Below are 24,256 nucleotides of genomic sequence, written 5' to 3' on the forward strand. Positions count from 1 at the left end.
TACATTACAACAATGGGTAAATCACAAGTAAAACTTGCTTGAGAATACATTTCAAAAAAACAATTTCGTCCATAGTGTTGGCTTTGCTGCTTTATTTTCTGAGTAATGTACAACATAAAGTTCAAAAAGCGGAGTTTACGAAGTACACTTGAAGGCAACACAATAAATTCCTACAAGGAATGTCTCTGCGTATCTATTGTAAGTATTACGGTCAGCTCTGTAGGAGGTTCTGTACGTGGCAGCGACTGAAACCCCTCTCTGTCCTATTCATAACCCCGGGGTGTCGAGTGAAATTGCGTTCAGAAACCAAGTGTGACGGTACTCTGAAAAACCCTAGAGAACAAAGGTAAGAGAACCTTAAAATTTATATCTAATGGGCTTCAGAAGCCCCGGTTCACATCACTGGAGGGGGGCTGAAACGCTGAGCTCGCGTGCCTACCGAACATGCTGGGATGGTTGTCAATAACTGGGTCCAACAGGTTTTTTTCGGAAGGGAAGAGTGACACTAGATATGTCTGGCACCATGGAGATAAAGTAACAACAACTGGTTGTTTCGTGAGGTCTCTATTTATTTCGGATATGTTTGTTACACTGGAACGTGAGACTCCGCGAGGCAGTCGGGTTATCATGTTTCACAGCGGAAAGGGAGAAAGTTTTGAAAGTTTGCGCAAACTTTGTGATTAGAGCATCTGAGGTGGTGTTGCTCACATGACAGTGTTGACAACGCTCACTCTTATACGCCGACAGCGACGTGGGTTTTTGTATTATGGCGTTTATATGTAAAACTGTACACGTGAAGCCCACAGTACACAGTGCAGGACATGCAGGGACCCAAGGAGCTGAAGTGTTGGGAATTTCTAGAAACAACTGTCTTGGGCTGACGTCACCATCACGGCTTACTCTCCAGCTGGAGATGATGAGCAGCAGAGTATGCTCAGAGTCTGCTCATACCCAATTTTACCCAACTTCAACTGACAGTCAGGTTTAGTCTGTTTTCTTTCTCCTGAGAAAGAGTCACTTCTTAGTTACCACGAAAACTAAAAGGAAAAGAACCAGTCTGCATTAGAACTACTTTCTACCAAATAAATAACCTCCCTGAAAACTGGGTGAAAAGTAACATCTGTGCAGCAGATGCTGCTGCTGATTTTTAAATACTATATTTTTTATTGCTGTGAACATTTTAAGCAAAATGTGAAATCTTCAATTATTTTCTTGATTAATCCTATAATACATCAGTATATGGATAAATATCCATCACAAAATCCTGCAGCACAAGGCAAAGTCATCAAATGTTTTGTGATGTGTGGTCAACAGTCCAATAAAAGAAACAAATTCTCACATTTGAGAACCTAGAACCATCAAATATCTTCAAATTTGCGCTTGAAAAAGATGTAAATGATAAATTGATAATTAGAACAGTTGGCAGTAATTTTCTTAAATCAAATAACTGGTTATTCGACCAATCATTGCAGCTCCGGGTATCCTAGGCAAGCCAAGCCAACATAAACCAAACCTATTTACCACCATAGGTTCAATACTACTATAGAAGCCATAGGAAAATATCAGGGAGAGGCCATTTAACAAATGGGATCCAGAGAATATTTTGCCTTTTTCTGTGAAATTTTTAATTTTCTGTCAGTTCACTAATGGAATGATTGAGGAATTGTTTCTGCTCTAGAACTGACCCTTTGATATGAATGCATTCACAATGGCTGATCAACTGCAAAGGTTACTTTGTAGCTAAAAAGCTCCAAAAGAAAAGACATCGTCTTTGTGCGCCCTTGACAAATAGTACTGAATGTCATTGTACAGCACACAGACCTAGTATAAAGTGTTGTCTGCACGCCAGGTGAGTGTCGCCCTGTGGGGATTTATATGTTGCACAATGGCAGTAATCATAGATAGCAGCCATTGGGTTGTGTATAAATGTAAGGTAACAAATGGAGGGATGCCATAAATCTGTCAGGAATAATTGGGCTGTGAGGCAGGTGGCATGTACACCCGGGATGATGATGTGCGAGATGCAGGTGGAGCTTTATCATTAAGTTATGTGGAAAAACTATAACAAAAACTCTCCCCGTCTCTGTCTCATGATCTCCTCTTCTCATTGTCTGCCTTCTTTTCTGTATTTAAGTTGCAGCCAGTGTCCAGCCTGGTTGTGTCTTTTTATCGTAAATATTGTAACAATACTTCTCTAAATGCCTGGCAGATTTATCCTTATTCCAACATTTGTGTCTTCTTATTAATCATCATTTTTATACGCTCTCAGCGTTAACATACCAGAGAGATTTTTGGAACTGGACATTGTGTTCGTGTATTCTTACACACAGGGAAACAGTGTGTGCTCATTTCTATATTGAGCCTGTTTATCTTTTTATGTTAATGCTTAGTCTAAAATGAAACAAAACCTGTTTGCATCAGCAATTTGGTTGCACGTTATTGGTGTTACCATAGTTTGGCTGCTACATTAAAGTAATACTGATTATATAACCTGTTTCTAATCGAAATGTGGCTCGGCTCTCACCACATCTGTGACAGATTTGCTTTCATATCAACACATATGGGCAGCAGAAATCATGTAAAGATCTTTTTTTTAGCTTTCTGCCATACTTAGAGGTTTACTACACTGTCCTTCCTTCCTGATATTGGAAGTTAAGCCATCTTGGAAATGCTCACTTCCGTCGTCTGGTTGGCAGCCTGTGTAAAGTTGTGAAATTGCTTCAAAAGCTAGAGAAGATGTTCTTTACCCCTCGTGACATTTAGTGGAAGTGAAAGCAGATTTTTGTGCACTCAGTGTGACATTGCCTAGAGGGAAACTGGGAAACTCTAATCAAATAAATGATCAAGATTTCACAATACTGTCAGCAAAGCCACCTTGAACATCATGTTGACTGTAACAGATTTATTTTAATCTAATTATAGTCTAATTGAGGAAGAGCTGTTGTTACCCTACCCACAGTGTAAATTGAAATGTGTGGAGCAACAGCAATGACACGTTTCAAGTTTTGAAACTGTCTCCTTTGCTAGAGGAGAGTTAAAACTTCCAGACTGACAGGTAGTGATTGTCTGAGCATGTTCATACCCTGTGGATACTGTACATGCACATACTGTATGTGGTATATTATGCAACATGCATGTATGACTGTGCACATGTGTGAGCATGATTGCATGTGTCTGTATTTTGTCTGTGGCTTGGTGTTGGAAGTACAGTTCTGTTTACTGATTAACATCAGTCAGAAAAATACCTGTTTAGCATCAACCATTAATGTCAGTTTACCATTTGCAGGCTCTGCAGTGTATGAGGAGTTGGCAAGCATCTTGCCTATCTTATGATAACTACAGTTTTCTGGCATGCAGCTCCCATTCTTTATTAACACGCTGTTTTCTTTCTCCCTGTTAGTTTTACCAAAATACAGGAATTTGGTTTTGGCTGCCAAAATGTAATGTAAAAGGTAGAAACATAGTGAACTCTGCATGCAAGAACAGCAACCAAGCAGTCACAGAACAATTTTTGAAAGTCCGGCTCCGTCTGCTGTGAGTTAAATAGTTCCATATTTTGTTCTGGGAACAAAACTTATAGGTCTACAGGGACATAATTTTTTGTTAACACGTTATCTGTTTGAATCTGTTGAATTTTCCAGCAAAGTTTCTAACCCCTCAAGTTCGGTCTTTTCTCATCCTTTCCCTTTTTCATATGCGTCATCCTCGTCTTTGTCTTTGTCTTCCTTATCTTTATCTTTTTCCTTTAACTCTCCCACGCATTTCATACACATGAAATGTATTCTGCAGATTTGATTTTGAACAGCTAGTTTAGTCTGTGAAATACTTTTCCTATAATTACTGAGGGCTTTGAAGACTTTTGTGAAACAATATTGAACTGTTGCCTCAGTTGTCTTGACGACGCTCTCTGACTCAGATCAGCCCCAGTATGTTTTTGCTTTTGTTTTTTGGCATTGCTCTCGTTTGCATGAAATTAAATTTGTCAAACTGTCCGGGGAAAAACAAGAAAATAGAGACCATTTTTAATGATAAGTTTCCCATAATAGACTTTATCCTTGTACCTTTGCACGTTTTAATTTGTTTTCCTTCAAACACTAAAAAAGAGATCTATTTTAATAACTTCCTCAGTTGGCACTTGTGTGACCTAAGACAGCTGCTGCTCGGACCAGCCAGGTTTTTCTCTGCGGGTTTTGTTCTCAATTGTGGTCCAACAGTACAGAAGAACAAGACATCTACAGATGTTGGAAATCTCGCTCCTGAATAAACGTTTGCTCCTAAGAAACCACTGCCCCATCACAGACCTTGGATCCTGACTGCTTTGCCAGAGAATGTGTTTCTCTGGTTCCTTATCTCTCTTATGGACCCACACCTCCATATTAAAAAAACAATCATCTTGAAAAATCGTTGGCAAGAAAAGAGCAGAGATCTTGTGTGTTGTCGTCACCATTCAGTTCAGGCAGATATTGCTACAGCAGAGCAAACACTGTACTCCCATGTAAACCAGTGAAGAAACAACTACAAGTTATTACTCATTCTCTTTAAGAGCATCATCAGGTGCGATGAGCACATTTATGCTAGAGCTGAGCGCAGACCACCATTTTTCTTCAATGTGAGGAGAAGGTGAATAAAAGTACACCTGTTCTGTTCTGTCCTCTCATGACCTGTCATATCATATACTGTCCTCTCCTCTCCTCAGCGCTAATTTGCCAGAAATGCCAGGCAAGCGGTCAAGACTTGGGAACGTTGGGTAGTAAATGTAACAGGCTCCTTTCCAGGAATGTGACATGGGTGTTACAGCCTGCAACAACAGGCAAGACTGTGTTTGAGCTGGGCAATTGCACAAGCTGTAAATTACAAGGAGAGGGGGTTGGTCCTCTCATTTGTAGTTCATGCATTCATTAAGTAACCCAAAAGCACTCCTAGGTAACACACTGGAAGCTGAATTAGTTCTGAGTGAAGGATATCACTGTTTATAAAAATCAGAACACAAAAATTAAATCTCTGTGGGGTTTTTTCTGCGGTTCTGGTGTACAGTCAATACGACAGACTGACTAGCTGAACCTTCCCACTTAAAAACAGGAAAAAACTCTAAAAAACAGATGAAATAGCTTCACTTACACACAGTTAGAGGCCAAACATGTTTTACATCAACAATTGCAAATCAAACACAAATTACTGTAGATTTAACCTACTTTTTGAGTTCAGTCACCACGACAGCCAGTATGCATGTTTGTTTTTATCATATAGGAAGTCCTGAAAATATGATAAGAGATAATTAAGGCAATGCTTTGCCTCTGTTGTTCTGCTTCTATGGGCGAGGCTCATCCGTGCACCATGTGCACCCAAGCCAACTGATCCCAACACTCACGCATGCATAACCAATTCCTGTTTAGTCTTTTAAATAATCACATGGTGGTGGAAAGTTAATGAGTTGCTCCATGTTGTAGTTGGATTTTCTTGCGTTTAATTCAGTGTAATATGTAAGAATTTTGCCAAGTAGGCAAAAGAAGCTTAAATCTATTCAATATTTTCGAGGAGGCTTGATTTTCATTTAAGTGTAGCATTTTTCATTTTAATTTCTGTGGAGTATGTGAGTATGTTTGTCCTGTCATACCTGCTGGCAACTCTCAACAAGTTAGGACAGCTCTGCAGCTCTCGTACACTGTGGAGGAGAGGATGACTTCTCTGGGTTGTGGAAATTGATAATGTGCTTTTACTCCTAAGCCACAAAGTAACACCAAATATATGTTGGTCTGTGAATTTCGGTCCAGTCATTTTCTGAAATGTTTGATATACAGGCACTGACCTATATTCTCACACCCACCGTGGTACAGTCCAGCAAAATAACTATAATTGTAAATGCTAAAGCTGCCTCTCAAGAAATTTGAGGGTAAAAAAAAATGCAGAAAATGAGTCCTTTCTTTTCACAGGCATAATTAGTAAGAGTAGGTTTGTTGATCAAAATGGTTGTGAGGTTTTCTGCCTTTATCTGTTCTTTCTTCAGATTTATCAGATTCTTATTTAAAAAACCTTTTTTTCATATAAGACTTGCAGCGCTGGACACACACTGGAAAGTGGAATTAGAATTCACAGGGACATGCTGTACGTTTTAAAGCCATTTCACAGCTCCTCACCAATGATATCTACTGTTTGTTAGCACCATATGGCGTGGCTGTCTTAGATGTTTGCCTTATTAAAAATACCCCTTTGTCACAAATAAAGGAAATTCTTCAAGTGATTTTAAAATGATCCACTGAACACAGATAATGTCTCTGGCAGACAGTTGTGTTGTTTGTCCTAGAAATGTGTTCTGTGTGTTGATTGCTCACTTCCTCTTTGACATTATGTCAGTGTCTTTGTGTCTCAAACTGTTTCTGCTGAATGCATCAACTTGCTTTGGCCACAAGAGAAAGTAGACTTGTATTTTGTCATGTAAGTGAAATTGTTTCTTCTTCACCTGGAGTAGATTCCTCACCAGGTTATTACTACACTAACAATTATGGTGCCACTTTTCTGCTTCAGATCCTCTGTCGCACTAAGCCTTCGATTATACATACTGATGCAGACAGAAGTATGTGTGCGCATGTATGTGCATGTGAAAGTATGTATATGTATGTACTGTATACGCACACAGTCAGCTGTGATCAGTAATTACTGAGATGTGATGTGGCAAAGCAGGATTGGACAAAATGGAGGAAAGGAGAAAGTGGGGCAGTGTCACTTTTCACTCACAATCCCAAACAAAGCTGGTCTCAGAGCTGGACTGTGAACACTGAGTTTCTGCCAGGTGATACATCATTGTGTAGTCTTGCTATTTCAGCTTTAGCCTTCTTGTTGGCTCTGCAGTTGCTCAGAGTCCACTCAGCTCATGTTCCTTTCAGCCTAGATAACACTATTACTCTTTGAAAGGATGAATGTAATTGAAGACAATGTGGCAACTTCTGACAAGAAAATCATAATAAACCCAGAAACAATGGGTTTTACACGGCTATCTGAACTGAAACTGACAATGCCAATGATAGCAGACTAACTTCAACTTCTGTTAAGCGACTATTTTCCAATAATTATTAAATATGTCATATGTTAATTGTGTCAAGTAGATCTTAAAATGTCTTTTCAATAGGTGAAGGATATAACCTGTTGTACTTGGATTGATGTTAACATTTTGAAAGTGAGTTTCTGAAGTGTAAGCTCTGGTTTATAACTTTATTACAATGGATACTGAGCTTTATTTAGTCATGGCATTAGTCATGAACATTTTTATTAGGTATCTGGAGGCCATGTTGAAATCCAGACTAGTGGAACAAAAAAAATGAACTCATACTGACCTTAAATGAACCATATGTGCTTTGGGATTTTTGATATTAATGTTGTTCATGTGGCTGCATCTGTAACGCACTTACATATATACTTCAATGTAAAAATGTTTTATTAAAAAAAAAAAAAACAATATTATTTTTTCCACACTGTCCTTTTAGTAGTATTTCATAATGAGAATTGGGCATAGAGGCCAATATGACGGCATGCCTGCCAGCAGGCATTAGTGACTCACTTACAGGAAACACACTGGAAAATACTGCTAGACCATCAGTTAATTTAACATGGAAACATAGCATCATTGCATAAACTGTAAAATAGCAAGTTTGTTTATATGCATGATTTAAAAAGAAGTATACAATATAGAATATGTTTAAAACTGGACCTTTCCACAGCTTCTCTTGAAGGATGTTAGAAATGAATCTGTCTGCAACATACACTTAATTGATAAAGGATGTGTTTATTGCAGTCTGGCACAATTTATTCAACAGCCTGATGAAGACTAACCAAATGTTTTGCTACACAGGAGTATTTTGTGATGTGAAAATGAACTTAGATTGTATTTATCTATTGTGACATAATGTGATAATGTTTCTCATGGCAGGTTACTGAAAAAGACAGAATGAGGAAGTCCTTATTTTTCATGTCCTGGGCTCTGCTCTGCTGTTGCTGGACCACACACGCAGAGATCTTCACCTCCATAGGTATGTTTAAGAGATATATGAAGTTTTTTTTCTTGTTATTTTGGTTAAATTAAAATTTATAGATATAAGTTGCTCTAAGCTTTTATTTCGTCCACTGATCCAGTTTCTCAATTGTTTCAGTTCTCTCAACATTCTGTCTTTGCTGATTATTATGTATATTTTCAACTCCCTGGGGAGTTGACACACAGTTATTGTGCTGTATAAAAACCTGAATGTTGCCTTGAAAGCTGTCATAAACTTTAAGCATTCCTTCTTTTTACAGGATATCTCTAAAACATGTGCATATACAAGCAGATTATCCTGTATACAGCAGGTCCATTCAACATATATGTGGATTGTCTTGTTAACGTAGACTGAGACTCTAAACTCGATATATATATATATATGTATGTATATATATAGACTGTCTCTATATGCAATCATCTGCACAGTTGGATATTTCTGTGTTCTGTTATATTGGCTATGCTTCTTTTGCTTATCGTAACATAATGTGGTCATTGTACATGATCAGTGAGTTTTCCTGCATTTGTGTCAAATTTCTTTTTTGACTCTCAATAAGTCTGTGTGCGCCTCAAGAGCCCCAGAGCACAGAGCTCAGTGCTGTTTTGCACTGCTCAATTAGGCTATTTAACATTCGTAATAAGGAAAGTGCCTCTGCGTTTTCAGTCACTCTCTGTGGAAATTGCCCTGAATCAGAACTGAGTGCTCGATGTAGAAGGGAAGAGAGTTTTGAGCTCAGGAATGCATGTCTGTTCTTTAAAAGAAAAATGTTTAAAGAGGAGGATGTGGGCAGAGGGGAAAGCAGTCAGAGTTTATTTTGAGGTACCCTGAATAACTTTTAAGATAAATAATTGTGGTCCACTGATTCCTTTTTTCAAATGAAGTGAAAAAATGGTTTCATGCTAAAACACAGCATGATACCCCCCCGTCCCTAGTTTGCAGTGCCCTTGACTGGACGGTGGCCCTTCATAACAGAGCTACAAGAGGCAGGTGTTGAAATCTTGAGCTACGAAATGTGTCATACACCATTCAGCGCACCCTATGCTATACAGCAGTGCAGAAAATGGAGGGTAGAGCCAAGTGGGGGAATTGGGATTGAGCCTTGGAGGTCTTGTCCCCACTTCAAAAGAAACAACGAGAAGGAGCCTGTAAAATCCCCCCATAAACTGTTTCTTTGCGTTTTGTCTGCAATTACCCGTCTTCATCTATTATGTGAGAGGAGAAACAGTGATTCACACAAACTGTTTTTGATATACATGCATCATATCAGTCAACAGGCTGCACCTCATGAGTTAAACAGTCACTTAAATCACATTGATTTACTACATTTGGCTGGTCAGTGACACTGGTTGCACGCAGAAACAATGAAAGTGTTTCATTATTCCTCCTCCCTGGCAAGCCCCGTAAATTAATCATGGTTGAACATTTCCATGGAATTGTTTGCTGAGTAATTCCATACAATCAAAGCCCCGCAGTTTGTGGCTGAGGATTTATTTTTGACCTCAGCCTTAGTCTGAGGCAACCCAGAAATACATTTTATAGGCTTTTAATTTTAAAGCAAGCAACACTCTCACTGTAAAGTTTTTTTTTTTTTGGATGAAATAAACCAAGATAAAAACAGCAGTTAATGAAGCGTTAAATTAGAAATAAACAGCAAATACTAAACGTGCACACCACCTGAAACTGAAAGAACAAATTCTGAATTTGTAACCTCTCCGTCATCTGCGGTGTCTGCCCACCTGTCCGTCTGTCTCTGCAGGCCAAATGACAGACCTGATCTACACAGAAAAGGAGCTGGTCCAGTCTCTGAGGGACTACATAAAAGCAGAGGAGTCCAAACTTGCCGCAGTCAAAAGGTACATTGTGAATCCTATGACACCAACCCAACTGAAAGCCATGTACCTTTACTCAAGTGTTGTACTTGAGTACAGTTTTGAGGTACCTGTGCTTTATGTGGGTATATCCACTTTAATAGATTTCAGAGCAGGATTTTACATACTTCTATGTGTCTTGAGATTCTGATGTCAGTTTGAAACCAGCTTCCCACTGCTGTTCTATTACGCTTCATTCGTGTTATGTAGCAAGAGGCCATGATAAAAATCCTTCCTTTTGGATTAAGGCATTAAAATCATCTCAATATTACTGACATGTTTTAGAAATATTTGGAATGTCTGTTTCATTAACAATAATAAGACTGACAGATGAAATTAAATATTTATATCTGTTCCATCAACAATCCACAAAGTGATTTGTTAATATTAACAGTCTGTTAACCATTTAGTGTTAAAAACTTGCTTTACTTTCACTTGCAGGTTAAATTAATTTGAAGTCATATGAAGACTGTTTACAGTGTCATTATAATATATACTCTGTGTGTATCTGAATAACAGGAGCTTTTATTACAGTAGTAACAATAGTTTGTCTGTTTCTTAGCTGGGCCAGTAAACTGGATGCTCTGACCAGAGTGTCCACCTCTGACCCAGAAGGCTATCTCGCACACCCAGTAAACGCCTACAAACTGATGAAGAGACTCAACACAGAGTGGTCTGAACTGGAGAGCCTGGTACTTCAGAACCCCTCTGATGGTAAGGAAGTTCCCCCAAAACAGTATGTGAGTGAAGGAAGACTGGACAAGTTTTGCTTGGAGCATCAATGTTTTCATTTGTGATTAGTTATATAAACCGCTCCATCCAATAAGCAAACTATGTTCAGAAAGGGCAAGTTTTGGTCTTGTTTTATTTATGTAAAATTGACTCCTGCAGGATCTGTGTGTGTTTTTGTCACCACAAGCAGCCACAAGTCTGCTGTCTGCCTGCGAGTATACAGGAAGATGATAACAAGCACACACTTTGTGTGCTTGCATTGCATGTATGTGGGTGACAGCTCAGACTAAAGCGTACCAAGACGCTTACATTATTTTTATCCAAACTCCAGGCCACTTCCTTCTTTCCCTTTCTCTCTGCATTAATTAGTGATACATCTGGGAATGGCACAAGCCGCACAAGTTGAAACAATTTCAGTCTATTCATCTAAGAAGGGTTGAATCGAGGGCAACTGGACTTGGCTGTAGATACTTGAAGAAGTTTCACCTCTCATCCAAGAGGGTTCTTCAGTTTGGAAGAGCTGATAACTGTGACCTGGAGGACTGATGATCTTCACAGAAAACTCCAATCTCATCAGATATATCTTTGCATCAGTTTATGCAGCCTTGGCTAAATCTGCATTAAATAAGAATTGACACAGAGAGAAAGAACGATGGAATTTGGACCTTTGCCAGTCATATGTGATATACAATATAAGCTCAGGTATGTAGATTAAAAGGTGCCTCTTCTGAATACCACTGAGCATGTGCAAATCATAAAAAAGAGTTGATGAAAATGTCACATCCTCCTGTGGGAGTTTCTGCCTGTACTGAGCAGATAACAAAATATGAAGGAGCACACATTATAACATTTCTCCCACGCATACAAGAGGCACTGAACTAAATGAGATTATTTGGTATAGGCTACTTGAGGAAGTATTGGTCACTCAGGAATCAAGGTCTAAAACATATCTAAGGTCAGAAAACAGAGACTTTTAATTATTCACAGAAAGTCTGGAACGTTTGCGTTACAAGCCTGAGTACATCAAAGATAGAAGCAGCGACCATTGTTACCATTCTTTTCATCAATACTTTTTGTTGCAGACACGATGAGGGAGGAAAAGAAAAGAGAATAACTACAAAGACAAAGGCCCATGAGAAACAAGAGAGTGATTTGCAGTTATATGCAGGATATAAAAGATGTAAATAAAATCATTCAAAGGAGTTTAATACTAGTGTGTATTTTCTCCCCCTGTTGTTTGTGGTCATAAATGCCTGCTTTCGCTCTGGATGTAGAAACACATCCTAAAACCCCTTTGTGTGCATGCACTGTATTTAAATGCGGCCTTGTGTGCTTAACAGATTTTTTTTGTATCAGTGAGTTATGCAAAGTAGCACATTGAAAATTATGACATTTTGAGTGATTTATTTGTATCTCCATGGGTTTATTTGACTGTCACTATAAATTATTTTAGCCTTATGTTGCTAAGTTACAACAAAGTCAGCCATTTACCATCCTTTGGTTAATTTGGTGATACATTAGTTCACTTTCACTTTGTTTTTTCATTATGATCATCATCCTGACTTTTCCCACTTTATCTTGTCTTACTTTCTCTTTAGGGTTCATTTCCAACATGTCCATACACAGACAGTACTTCCCAGATGAGGAAGACGAGACGGGTGCAGCCAAGGCATTGATGCGTCTTCAGGACACGTACCAACTGGATTCTGAGACCTTCTCAAGAGGAAAGCTGCCAGGTAACCAAAGAATGTGCAGTGATTATGTAAAAATAGAGGATAGAGTACTGTGTTTGTTTCTAAAACACAGAGTTGAAGGCAAACTGCGTCCACCCATAATGATTTTGTAATTGGTGTGTTTGTGTGTTTATGTATCGCTTTTCTGTAAAAACCAGTTTGGGGTTTGGACCTGCTGACATAGTACATTTTTGTGATATTAGGTGATGTTCTCCCTTCTTGAAGAGCTTGATTTTGAGTTCAAAGTCAATGCTACTATTAGTTTGGGGTGGGGTTGAAGCAATGTGTAAGATAATTTTATAGTTATTACTTTGGTTCTGGGACATGACTGGATGTGGTTAAGGGTCTAATGACTGAATTGTTTACAGATCTAAGAAGTGGCATGCAGCACTGACTTCACCGTGGTCATGTTTCATACTTAAAGAAATCACCAAAGTCCGACATCCTCAAGTTGTACACAAAGGGATTTAAAAATAACAACTGATTATGAATAGCATTTGAAGCATTTGAAGTATAGCCACTAGGTTTGAACTGGAGTCCCATCCCTGTGGACAAAGTTTGAATGAAATACAGGTATGAAAAGGTGTGTACTTGTGTGGACCTCTGCAGGTATGTCTCTGCAGAGGCACTCAAACCCCAACGCTTTATTCATAACCCAAGCAATGTTCACTAAGAAAACAAAGAAGCAAACAACAACAGCAACAAGGAAAAACACTCCCTCTCAGTCTTCTTCATGATTAAACACTGATGAATAAACACTGATAAATATGTCATGAAAAGAACATGATTTTTTTTGACAAGTAATATCACAGAACAATGTGGTCAGTATTTAAATTGATTGAATCCTGCCCCAGGTACGCACTCCAGTGCCATGCTGACAGTAGACGACTGCTTCGACATGGGGAAGACGGCTTACAACGATGCAGATTATTATCATGCTGTGCTGTGGATGCAGCAGTCTTTGAGGCAGCTGGATGCCGGCGAGGAAGCTGTGGTTTCCAAGTCGGACATTCTGGACTACCTCAGCTACTCTGTTTACCAAATGGGAGACCTGCCTCGAGCCATTGAGCTGACACGCCGGCTGGTGGCTATTGGTAAGATGCAGCATGGGTGCAAGATGCAAGCTTAAATCACTGTGCACACTAAAACACATTACACATAATCTCATTTATCTCGGCATGAGCCTCTTTATTTGGCTTCTTCTAACCATAAATGATAGGTGAAAGGGTTCATGGTCTCAATTTTTGAGAAACTAAAATAAGCACTTTTAATATGTATTTAAGGAGCACTGGTCCATTTTTCAGTTGCCTCCCATAACCCATACAGACACCAGTTAGCTGACCAGTACTACCACAGTCTTCCACAGTGGAGTAATTGATGGGTTGACTTTTTGCTGTTTCGCTAATCACTTCGGTCCACCCTCATCTCACTGCAGTGGTGCTCTGTGCTTGCCAGAGTAGCAGGGCGTAGTCCTTCCACAGTAAGGGCCAGTGGTTTCTAACTGTTATTTTAGTTTCTGCTTCAAAGGCTGTGTTGACAGCTGCAGGTAGTCTTTTTTAGAGCTGTGGTATGCTTGTTTGCTTGTCGAGTGAAATTAATTGAGGTAGAGCAGATGTAGCAGACAGATCTACTTTGTGACAGCAAGTGCTACAATTGAACCTATCTAAGAATGGTGATCGATAAGTTTGTGGCCTAAGGCAGAAAGAGATGAATTAAACAGCTCTTGTTACATACCTGTGCAGTTTAACTCTTTGAGTGATCATGCAGAAAGTTTGAGGTTAAAAATGTTTGTGGCATTTCTTTTTTGGGTAATTGAATATTGCAAGTCAGCACAGAAATTATACTGTTGGATCATTATTATTGATGAATGTACATGTAAGCAGTACTTTAATTTTGCAGTTGGTCTATGTTGTAATCATTTTAAGTGCTTTATATAATGCCAGATAGTTTAATCAACATCAATGCATCATATTTTATTAGCTGTTCATGTTTTGCAGAAATCTGAAGATATTCCCCCCCCTGAATGTTAGTGGGGTAGATGTGTAAAGCAAAAGTAGTTAAAAGTAAGTAATGGAATTGAAATACTCAAAGTTACTCATAGTTGTACTCCATTGCTTGAGTACATGGACTTTTCACCTCAGTTCATTGAAGCTGAATTGGAAAGTGAAGTCCACTTTGACTGTACTTTAAATGGTAGTTACCACTGTAATGAGTTGTGTTGTCTTTGATCAAACCACATGGTACTTTGTTGAAGTGAATGAATAAAGCTTAAATAAGTTACAGCTATGGCAGTAAAAGACATCAAGGTTTAGTGTGCAGTTTTATAAAATCAGTTTCTGTTAGGAGCAATAACTTGTTTGCATTTATGCTGTCAACACACAAAAAGGAAAAAACTATTAAAAAATCTCAAGCCAAATCTCAAGCCCTACAAGTTAGTCTACCACATATTTCTTGTACTTACAGATCCTAGCCACCAGAGGGCAGGAGGAAACCTCCGTTATTTTGAACGCTTAATGTTCAAGCAGCTCAATGAGCTGAACCAGGCCTACCAGCCTTCCTCTGAGGAGCCCATCCAGCTGGGAACCTACAGCAGACCTAAAGACCATCTTCCAGAAAGAGAGGCCTATGAAGCCCTCTGCAGAGGAGAGGGGGTCCAAATGGTGAGGCACTGAGCAAAAAATCAATGCATGTTGAGAATTAGGTGAGCTGTGAGGACCTGTAGCAGAGAGCCAGTCAGAATACTTGATAGGTGATGATCATAGAGTTAACACGTTGCTAGATGAAATCCTAGATTACCTGATACTTTGTTGCATGACAATACACTTTTTTTTCTAAATTAATTTACACTGAGCAGACAGATCATTTTGAAAATAGATTATATTCACAGTTCATGTAAAAAAAAAAAAAAATAACAGCCCATTCAATTGAAATAATATAGTGTCATGTTAGGCTGCTTTTCTTGTCCTGAATCGATGACAAAAAACAGCATTATGCAAGGCTTTTCACAGTCAGAGCTTAACAGTGACTCAAGGCATGTGTTTAACATTAAAGAGCGACGTACAAGAACCAGCAGAACAGTGACACAAACACAAAACATACCTGCACCATGCTGGAAATGTTTGACTTTAATGTTTGACCATAAGTGCCTATTGTCTTGTGAAATTACATTTTGCCAGTAGGGGGCAGTCAAAATTAACCAGATTCCAGTTCTGCTACCTGAAGCCTCTCCTAATCTGATGGACACGAATGCATTCTTTGCCATAATCTTTCTCATCTGATCTTCATACTGGTTAGATTAAAATGAGAGACAATATACAATAAGAAAAAAAGATTTATTATTTTCTTATTTGCTTATCTCATATTTTACCAGAATGAAAGGAGGCGCAGCCATTTGTTCTGTCGCTACCAAGATGGTAACAGGAACCCTCGTCTCCTGCTGAAGCCCATCATGGAGGAGGATGAGTGGGACAGCCCCCACATCGTACGCTACCTGGAAGTCCTGTCACACGAGGAGATTGAGAAGATTAAAGAGCTTGCTAAACCCAGGGTGAGACCAGAAGCAATGACTGAATAATTATAAAAATCTGCACTACAAAAGATATAAAACAAAGTTATTAACCATAAATTTTGTGATTCTTTCACCTTTAGTGCCACACTCTAAGTCTGGGGATTTCACTTAAATTGCTTAAGATGCTCATCTTCTTTTGCATATCATTTGTAAATACAGTAACAGAGTGCAATGCAAGGTAACTGACTGTCTTTAAAATGTATCTTCACCTTGCAAATAGGCCACAAACAGTGTCATGTTATTTTTTAACCAGGCAGGTTTACCTTGAACAAAGACAGTGCAGTGTATTTTGCTTCAAACTCTGCCTGCTTTTCAAACTGCAAAATTTGTCTAACCAGCTGCATTAGTTAGTTACTGTGCATGTGTATCATCTGTTAGGTAGTGCTTTCCTCTTACAAAGTGCATTTGAAGTTATGGATATCTTCTGTTTAACAATTGGAATCATTGCATTATGCCTGCTAACATTCTCATCAACAGCTTAACTCGTCATAACAAAATATTGTGTGTGTGTGCGTGCGTGTGTGTGTGTTTTGTTTGTTTGTTTGTTTGTTTTTTAAGCTTGCCAGAGCCACTGTCCGTGATCCCAAAACAGGCGTCCTGACCACAGCCAACTACAGAGTATCAAAAAGGTAACTCATTCAGGGGAAAGCTTCCTTGGGTACCCTCTTGTGGATTTCAGTTATTAATACACAGTTATTATCAGGTTGTGTTGTATATTTGCAGTGTAATTCAAGGTGCTTCAACCATTTACTGGATTTGTTTTTGTGTACTTATTTTGAGGGATCCTGAAGTAGAAATGGTGACAAATTTTGGGTGTGTTTAGCTCTTTTAATGAAGAGATATGTTTTGGTAAACATAACCTGTGTCCTCATCAAAAACATGTTAGTGAAAAAGGGATCAAGGGCTCTAAATGTATTGTATAAGAAAACAGTGAAACATATTGTTTCACTATTCTGCTTTAAGAGTGTTGATTACTTATTTTCCAACTGTCTACAGTGTTTAGTTTAAGTGTTTATGTACAGTACCAGTCAAAAGTTTGGACACACTCAATGGTTTTACTTTATTTTTTATTATTTTCTACATTATAGATTTATATTGAAGACATCAAAACTATGAAGAAACACATATGGACTTATGTAGTGAACAACAAAGTGTTGAGCAAAACCAGAGTATGTTTTATATTTTAGATTCTTCAAAGTAGCTATCTTTGCACACTCTTGACATTCTTTCAATCAGATTCATGAGGTCGTCACCTGGAATGGTTTTCAGTTAACAGGTGTGCCTTGTCAAAAGTTAATTTGTGGAATTTGTGGACCATCACTTGTGTTGTGCAGAGGTGAGATTGGTACACAGTTACTATACAGTGAATAACCCTATTTGATGGTTTCTACATGTGTGGTTTCCACCGTGAAGCGTGGAGGAGGAGGTGTGACGGCGTATTTAAACAAGGCACACTTAAAGAGCATGGCTATCACAGCATTCTGCAGCGACATACCATCCCATCTGGTTTGCATGTAGTGGGACAGTCATTTGTTTTTCAGCAGGGGAATGACTCCAAACACACCTCCAGGCTATTTAATGGCTATTTCACCAAGGAGGATAGTGATGGATGGAGTGCTGCCTCAGATGACCTGGCCTCCACAGTCATCTGACGTTAACCCAGTTGAGATGGTTTGGGATGAGTCGGCCCGCAGAGTGAAGGCAAAGCAGCCAACAAGTGCTCAGCACCTCTGGGAACTCCTTCAAGAATGTTGGAAAACCATTCCAGATGACTCCCTCATCTTGATTGAGAGAATGCCAAGAGTGTGCAAAGCTGTTGTCAAAGTAAAAGGTTACTTTGTAGAATCTAAAATATAAAACATATTCTGGTTTGTGTAACACTTTGTTTTTACTATGTAATTACAGATGTGTTCCTTCATAGTCTCGATGTTCTCAATATTAATCTATAATGTAGAAAAAAATAAAAAAGTAAAACCATTGAGTGTGTCCAAACTTTTGACTGACACTGTAAGTGTTATCTAAGTATGTATTCATGTGTGTACTGACTCATGTGCTTACACATGTACATGTTTTGTTTTTTTCAGTGCATGGTTGGAAGGAGAGGATGACCCCGTCATTGCCAGAGTCAATCAGAGAATAGAAGACATCACAGGCCTTACAGTTGATACTGCAGAGTTACTTCAGGTAATGTAATACATACCATGGAATTTGACATCCATTTTTTCTAGATGGCAGTTATAAACAGTATAACAGTTTTAAAAGGGTTGAAATTATTTAGCTTCATTTAGCATGTCTGAGTTCAGACTTAGTCACACTCCTGCTGGTCTCCTTTTTATGGATTAAAGAATTTTACATATTTTATAACTCTACATCTGAGATTTCTCATTTCACTCAAATAGATTGGGGATGGATAGAATTTTGTTTGTGGTGTCCAAAGCATTGAAAAGTTACTAAAACATCAACAGCAGTGTGTCCTTTCACAAGTACACAGTTTTAATTAGAACTATGTTGGTTTAATATATGAATAATTTTTGTCATTTGCTGTCCAGGTTGCTAACTATGGAGTAGGAGGACAGTACGAACCACATTATGACTTCTCAAGGGTGAGTTCATGTGATAGTGTGACATGACCTCATGCACTTCCGTCCTTTTCCTGTAGTCCTCTGAAAGAGCTCTGATTTTTACACTGAGCTATGTTTTCTCTATATATATGTTTTTTCTGGCACCCGTCTAGGAAACTAATGTGATGTATTGCTGGTATACATCTGTGCAGCTGTCTTTTGTTAGAGATTTTACTAGATTCTACAAAGGACAAAAACTTTGTTTTTTGTGGATACCCCTTAAAGAATCAACTGCTCTTTAGGAGAAATTATTATGTGCTCCATGTTATCTTTATGTGAGTAAGCATGTCATTTATAGCTGTAATGTTGAACTTAGATGAAATATGTAATTCAGATGTAATTCAATAATGTTTCTGACAGATGATAGACTTTATTTGATGTGAGTGTAATTATTGCCCTTAGCGGCGGGCTCCTAGAGTGAGTCCTTTTTTATGTGCTGGGTTAAATGTTATAAACATCTGTTGCAGCGTCCTTTTGACAGCAACCTCAAGGTCGATGGAAATAGACTTGCTACCTTCCTAAACTACGTAAGTACATGCGCGTGCGAGTGTGCAGTGTTTTCATCTTGTATTTTTATTCTTGAATTTTATCTTCATAGAAAGATGAGCCTGATGCTTTCAAAAGATTAGGCACTGGAAATCGTGTGGCAACTTTTTTGAACTACGTAAGTACGTGCATCCAGTCGCCGTTGATTGAAAGCTGGGGGTGACAGTCGCCTGATACCTACACGCTGTCCTTCTTTTGTTTTACGTTCATGGCTATAAGCATAAGCTCTGGTTCAATCTTGGACTTGGATTGATTGACTTACCTAGAGATGTAGTGATTGGCATTACAGTCCTGTAGTTTTAAACCTAGAAGTATTTGATGTGATGGGGCAAGATGGAGCAACATTTTGGGGAGAGAGTACCCTAAAAATGATGCTAGATAAGTATCATACATCACCCATCATCTGGATGACTGAGAAATGTTGTACACAAATATTTAAGAGTAAGGTTTTTCTGTCAATCAGTTCCAGTACATATTGTGGAGAGTTTTGTTCGGCATTCCCCATTAACACAGTAGAATTAGAAGCAACTCTTTGTTTTACCCTTGTTAACACCCATAGATAGCTAAAACATTCTGTTTTTCAATGGGATATGCAGGTGATAATTGATTATTATTGATCTGCAGTATATAATGAATATAAAACCTCCCTGAATAAATAGATTTAACACAAGGTATGGACAAGATATAACATAACAGGACATAAAAAATGAAACCCTTGATTCCTGCAGGGACAGAAACAGGATAAAGTAGTTAAATTTAATTTATCAAAACATTGCACAACGAGTAAGAAAAAGTGAAATGATAAGAATTGCCACGGTGCAGATATGGAACAAGGAAAGCATCTCAATAAGTGATATTTGACTCATGGAGAAGCAGATGTATGATGGGACATTACTGATCATCACGGTTGAGTCACATGTCAAATGTTTTAGTCTTATCTTAAACTGTATGTGCAGTAACTGATGGATTAGTTTAAAGGAAGACTGTATTCCCTTTTCTTCTTCCCTAAAACAAGTTTTCCTTCGGTCTTGCTTGACGTCCTTCACTGTTCTGCACATACCAACTTTCCTACAGTCCACTGTTGTATGTAGAAGTTTAACTTGTCATATTGTACCCCTTATTTCCTAAATCACTGTCACTGGATCTTGTTTTTTAATCATACCACTGAATACCAGGGCGAATTCTTTAAAGTAAACACAGAAAGTTTCCAACCAATTAGTTGTCTTTTCTCAGATGAGTGATGTCAAGGCGGGAGGTGCCACTGTCTTCCCTGATTTTGGAGCAGCAATCTGGCCCAGAAAGGTGACAACAACAGTGTGTGTGTATCTGCATGCATGTGAGAACTGTAGTGTCATTTCATAGTGTGTTGAAGGTGTTTACTTTATATTGCTAATATCCCCAGTGGGAAAGTAAATCCAGTCCTAACAGTGTCAGTGCTAGTTTAAGGCTCAGTGTTCTGAGACTTGGTAATAATTATAGTAAGTCTTGACAGAGTGATTGAAGATCTCATTGTTCTCTCTACATTATTCCATATTGCATGTTGATTTTCCAAAGACGTCATTTCATAATGGAAATTGATGGAAGATGTTTTTCTTGAATGAAAATGTTTTGTTTTTGTACTTTCTGAAGTATTTAAGAAGTTTCTGATTCAGGTATTAGATCTATAACGGATCAGATTTTCACCAGATCAGTCAATAAAACTGTGGTAATACAGGCCCACAAATTGTTCAGTCAAGCTTACCGCTGACTGTTAGCTGACCTGTTTCACGTGTGCAGTTGTTTCTGCTTGTGCATCAGAAATGTGTTTTCTCCTTGTGCTTTCTGGCTAATGTGGTAAGCAACAGAACAGTTGTTGGGTTAGTTATTGCCGCAATAAACTGCTTAGCTTGATGCTGCTTTAGGTATTTTTTTCTGACATCTGTCTTGTGAGTTGGATATGTGTTCCTTCTCTCTTGTGAACAACAGATGTTAGATAATTTTTTGTTTCTCCACAGGGAACGGCAGTGTTTTGGTATAATCTGTTCAAGAGCGGGGAGGGAGACTATAGAACCAGACATGCTGCCTGTCCTGTCTTAGTAGGAAGTAAATGGGGTGAGTTCAGGTTCTCACATTTAAGTGCTGATAAATTGCTACATGACTGAAACTGAACTTTAAAAATGTGTATTATTTGTTAAAGAAAACTCTTATCATTCATCATGACTGGGTGACATGGCTGAAATCAATAGTACAATGGTCTAATGACAGTATACCAGAATAGTAGTATATCCCAATGTGGACATACTGTATAATTATATACATATATATAGTATATATTATACACAAAATAATTGATGTTCAGTTAATTAAAAAGCTTTCCACTGTTATCCATGGCATTAGACAAAACTTTTTCCATGTGTAAAACAAAATTGGCAATAAGACTTTTTATTAGTTTGCATTGCATTTATACTGTATTGTACTGTTGACTTGCACATGCTCAAAATCTGCTTTCGATTTCATGTTACTAAAGAATATCATTCTATATTTTGCAGAACCAGACCTAAAAGGCTCTATTTAGAAGTAAACATACTTCTACCGCCCTGTAACTCCTACAACCACTACCTGAAATTTGTTGATACATCTGCAAATATTTTCTGGAAATACAAATACGATTATACAACAGCCTAGATATTGTACTACAAATAGGAGCTTGATATTTGTGACCATTTTACAAAATCTTGTGTGCATTAAAACCATGCTGAGTTGATATTTTCTGCTTATATATTGTACAGAGATGAAACTTTTACATTTTTGTAGGTCTTAAACAAGAAGGCATTAAAGGGTGAATTCAACCAATTCACAAAACTCCCTTAGTGTTACTCTTGGGGGTATCCTGACATGCACTTATGTTATGAAGGGTTTGGGATGCTTGTCCCTGAAAACCCTCACCATATATATATATGATGGTGGTGATGATTTTTTTATGTACACGTGATAAGGGTATCACCTCATCCTGTTCTGAGGTAGTGAAACACATCACTTCACTCTTGGCCCTCAAATGTTTGTTTGTTTGTTTTTTCTGTGTTATTAGTGTCAAACAAGTGGTTGCATGAACGAGGACAAGAGTTCAGGAGACCCTGTGGCCTGACAGAAGTGGACTGAAGTTTGACCCTCATCCAAGGAATATACACACACTCAGACACATACAGATACATGCTCTGCAGTGCCTTATTTCTGGCAATAATGCAACTCTCAGACACACTGCACAACAGTTACACAAGTGTTCTCTCCCCCAGCCTTTTTACACAAGTAACAAATATTTCATGAAGAAATATCATTAAATTAAATCTAAAATTAAATTACTGACAGATCCAGATGTATGAGTCCACTGCCAAATCTTCCAATTGATACCAAAAACTAATGCTTATGTGCTTTGGTTCTCAGATGAACAGTTTGCTTTTGTGCTTTTGTTTTGCTTTTGGTTTGCTTTTTGAACCCAGCTGTAGATTACCATAGTAATTCTAAGGTATGAACACATTTTCAAGTCATTTTTGCAAGTTTTTGAGTAGAAAACCTTTTCAGAAATTTTTGGCTGCCAATAATCAGAAATGTCAGTTTACAACATCCAAAGTAAATCTATGGGCTGACGCTGGCTTTATTTAGAGGTTAATTTCTGATGCAGTCTAATACAAACAACTTCACTCTGTGGGTTTTTTTTTTTTTTCAAACAAACAAATGTGAAAATATCAGAAAAAAACAAACATCCCAAGTCATCATCAGTCAATTACAGACAAATAGTACTGTGTATTAGTACTGTATCTTCATTACTAACAGCTTTGTGATTAAGATCTGACATTTCCTCCAAATCATGTCCAGGACATTTTTATTTATATAGTGTTTAAGTTATTACACTGTTGTTACATTGTGTGCTCTTTCTACAAAATGGCAAACAAGTAAGTCAATAAACAGTGTCTTTTATTAAAATGTTTGATGCCTTCATTCACTGTTTTGCATGGTTTCTTACTCTGTAATCAAAATTACAGAATTATATTACCCAGAATGATTATCAGACTGACTCTCAACCAGATCTATTTTCTGCATTCAACATTTTTCTATGAATCTGACAACCTTTTCTGAAGCTCAGTGGTTGTATTGGTGAGTTTTTAGGTCTAGGAAGTGATTGATTTGTGAATTCTGCACAGCATTAATTCAGACTGATAATGTGCTGTAACTTATCTCAGTTCAGTTATAGTAAACTTTGTCTGACACAACGTGTTGAAACTTCCCTCTGAACACTGCTTTGCCCATACTTGCTGACACCTCAGTCATATTTTATTAAAGTGAATGCATTTTATTATCATATTGACGGTAATATCATAAGAATGTGAAAAATAGCTGGAGGCAGATCTGTCTGTCAGTTCCTGATCGAATCATATAGAGTGATCTATGGACATTGTTCTTAGAATCCGGTGAGAAAAACATTCCTCTGCATGCTGCACTGGCACGCAATGAAACCTAAACATCTCCATTCAAACATCTGAAATATCAGTTACATAAGCATCTCCCTCACAGCATGTAGTTTTTAGGATCCAGAGGTTTCATAAAGGCTAGATACAAGAGATTTATGTGAAACTCATAAGGTACTCTGTACATGTGTTAAGTAAATAGGTCACAGCAAGGGCAAGTTTCCTTTCAGATGTTAGGTAAAACTTCTACTAAGAGCTGTTCAAGCTGCTGCACTTGTTCTTTCAATGTTGACTGTGTTTCTGTGATGAGGACCACTTCCTCTCTGTAAGAGAAGCATATAAAATTACTGATGTGTTTGTTGCAAGTGTTGCACATGGCAAGTAGCTAAAGATACTGGAATGTTTGAACTGAATTGAGGATCATATTAAACACACAAATCACTAAAAGACATTTGACATGCAAGAACAGTTGAAAAATTCCAGGAAAAAGATGACATTAGGGAGAATTTGCTAAGTTTTTCTGCTTGTCTAAGATGACAACATACACTATAATGATTTCACATTATCAAGTGCTTCTAGCTTCCTAAAGTACAAGTGGCTGAAAAGCATTACACAAAGGCATAAACCTGTGTTTATTAATATCATTAAAATAATCTTAGTTTGATGCTTCACTAGAGCAGTAAAGGGCCAGCTAAGTTTACTGAGGCTGTGGCACTAATTTG

General features: G+C 38.1%; 1 protein-coding gene across 3 annotated transcripts; it reads left to right on the forward strand.

The window, feature by feature from the left end:
• The first annotated feature begins 212 nt into the window (after positions 1-212).
• p4ha2 (procollagen-proline, 2-oxoglutarate 4-dioxygenase (proline 4-hydroxylase), alpha polypeptide 2) lies at positions 213-23,052 on the forward strand. 3 transcript variants are annotated; one of them, XM_018692392.2, is made up of 16 exons: positions 213-346; positions 7,922-8,021; positions 9,781-9,877; positions 10,455-10,606; positions 12,223-12,360; positions 13,212-13,451; positions 14,821-15,017; positions 15,728-15,904; positions 16,484-16,554; positions 18,010-18,109; positions 18,475-18,528; positions 19,014-19,073; positions 19,145-19,210; positions 20,326-20,394; positions 21,087-21,183; positions 22,160-23,052. In XM_018692392.2, the coding sequence occupies exons 2-16, from the start codon at positions 7,940-7,942 to the stop codon at positions 22,228-22,230; spliced, it is 1,671 nt and encodes a 556-aa protein (XP_018547908.1). In that variant the 5' UTR covers positions 213-346; positions 7,922-7,939; the 3' UTR covers positions 22,231-23,052. The 3 variants fall into 3 exon arrangements, with proteins under 3 accessions (XP_018547908.1, XP_018547910.1, XP_018547909.1); XM_018692394.2 differs by lacking the exon at positions 19,145-19,210; XM_018692393.2 differs by lacking the exon at positions 19,014-19,073.
• Positions 23,053-24,256: the final 1,204 nt, after the last annotated feature.

This window comes from Lates calcarifer, linkage group LG20, assembly GCF_001640805.2.
Source record: "Lates calcarifer isolate ASB-BC8 linkage group LG20, TLL_Latcal_v3, whole genome shotgun sequence".
Taxonomy (NCBI): Eukaryota; Metazoa; Chordata; class Actinopteri; family Centropomidae; genus Lates; species Lates calcarifer.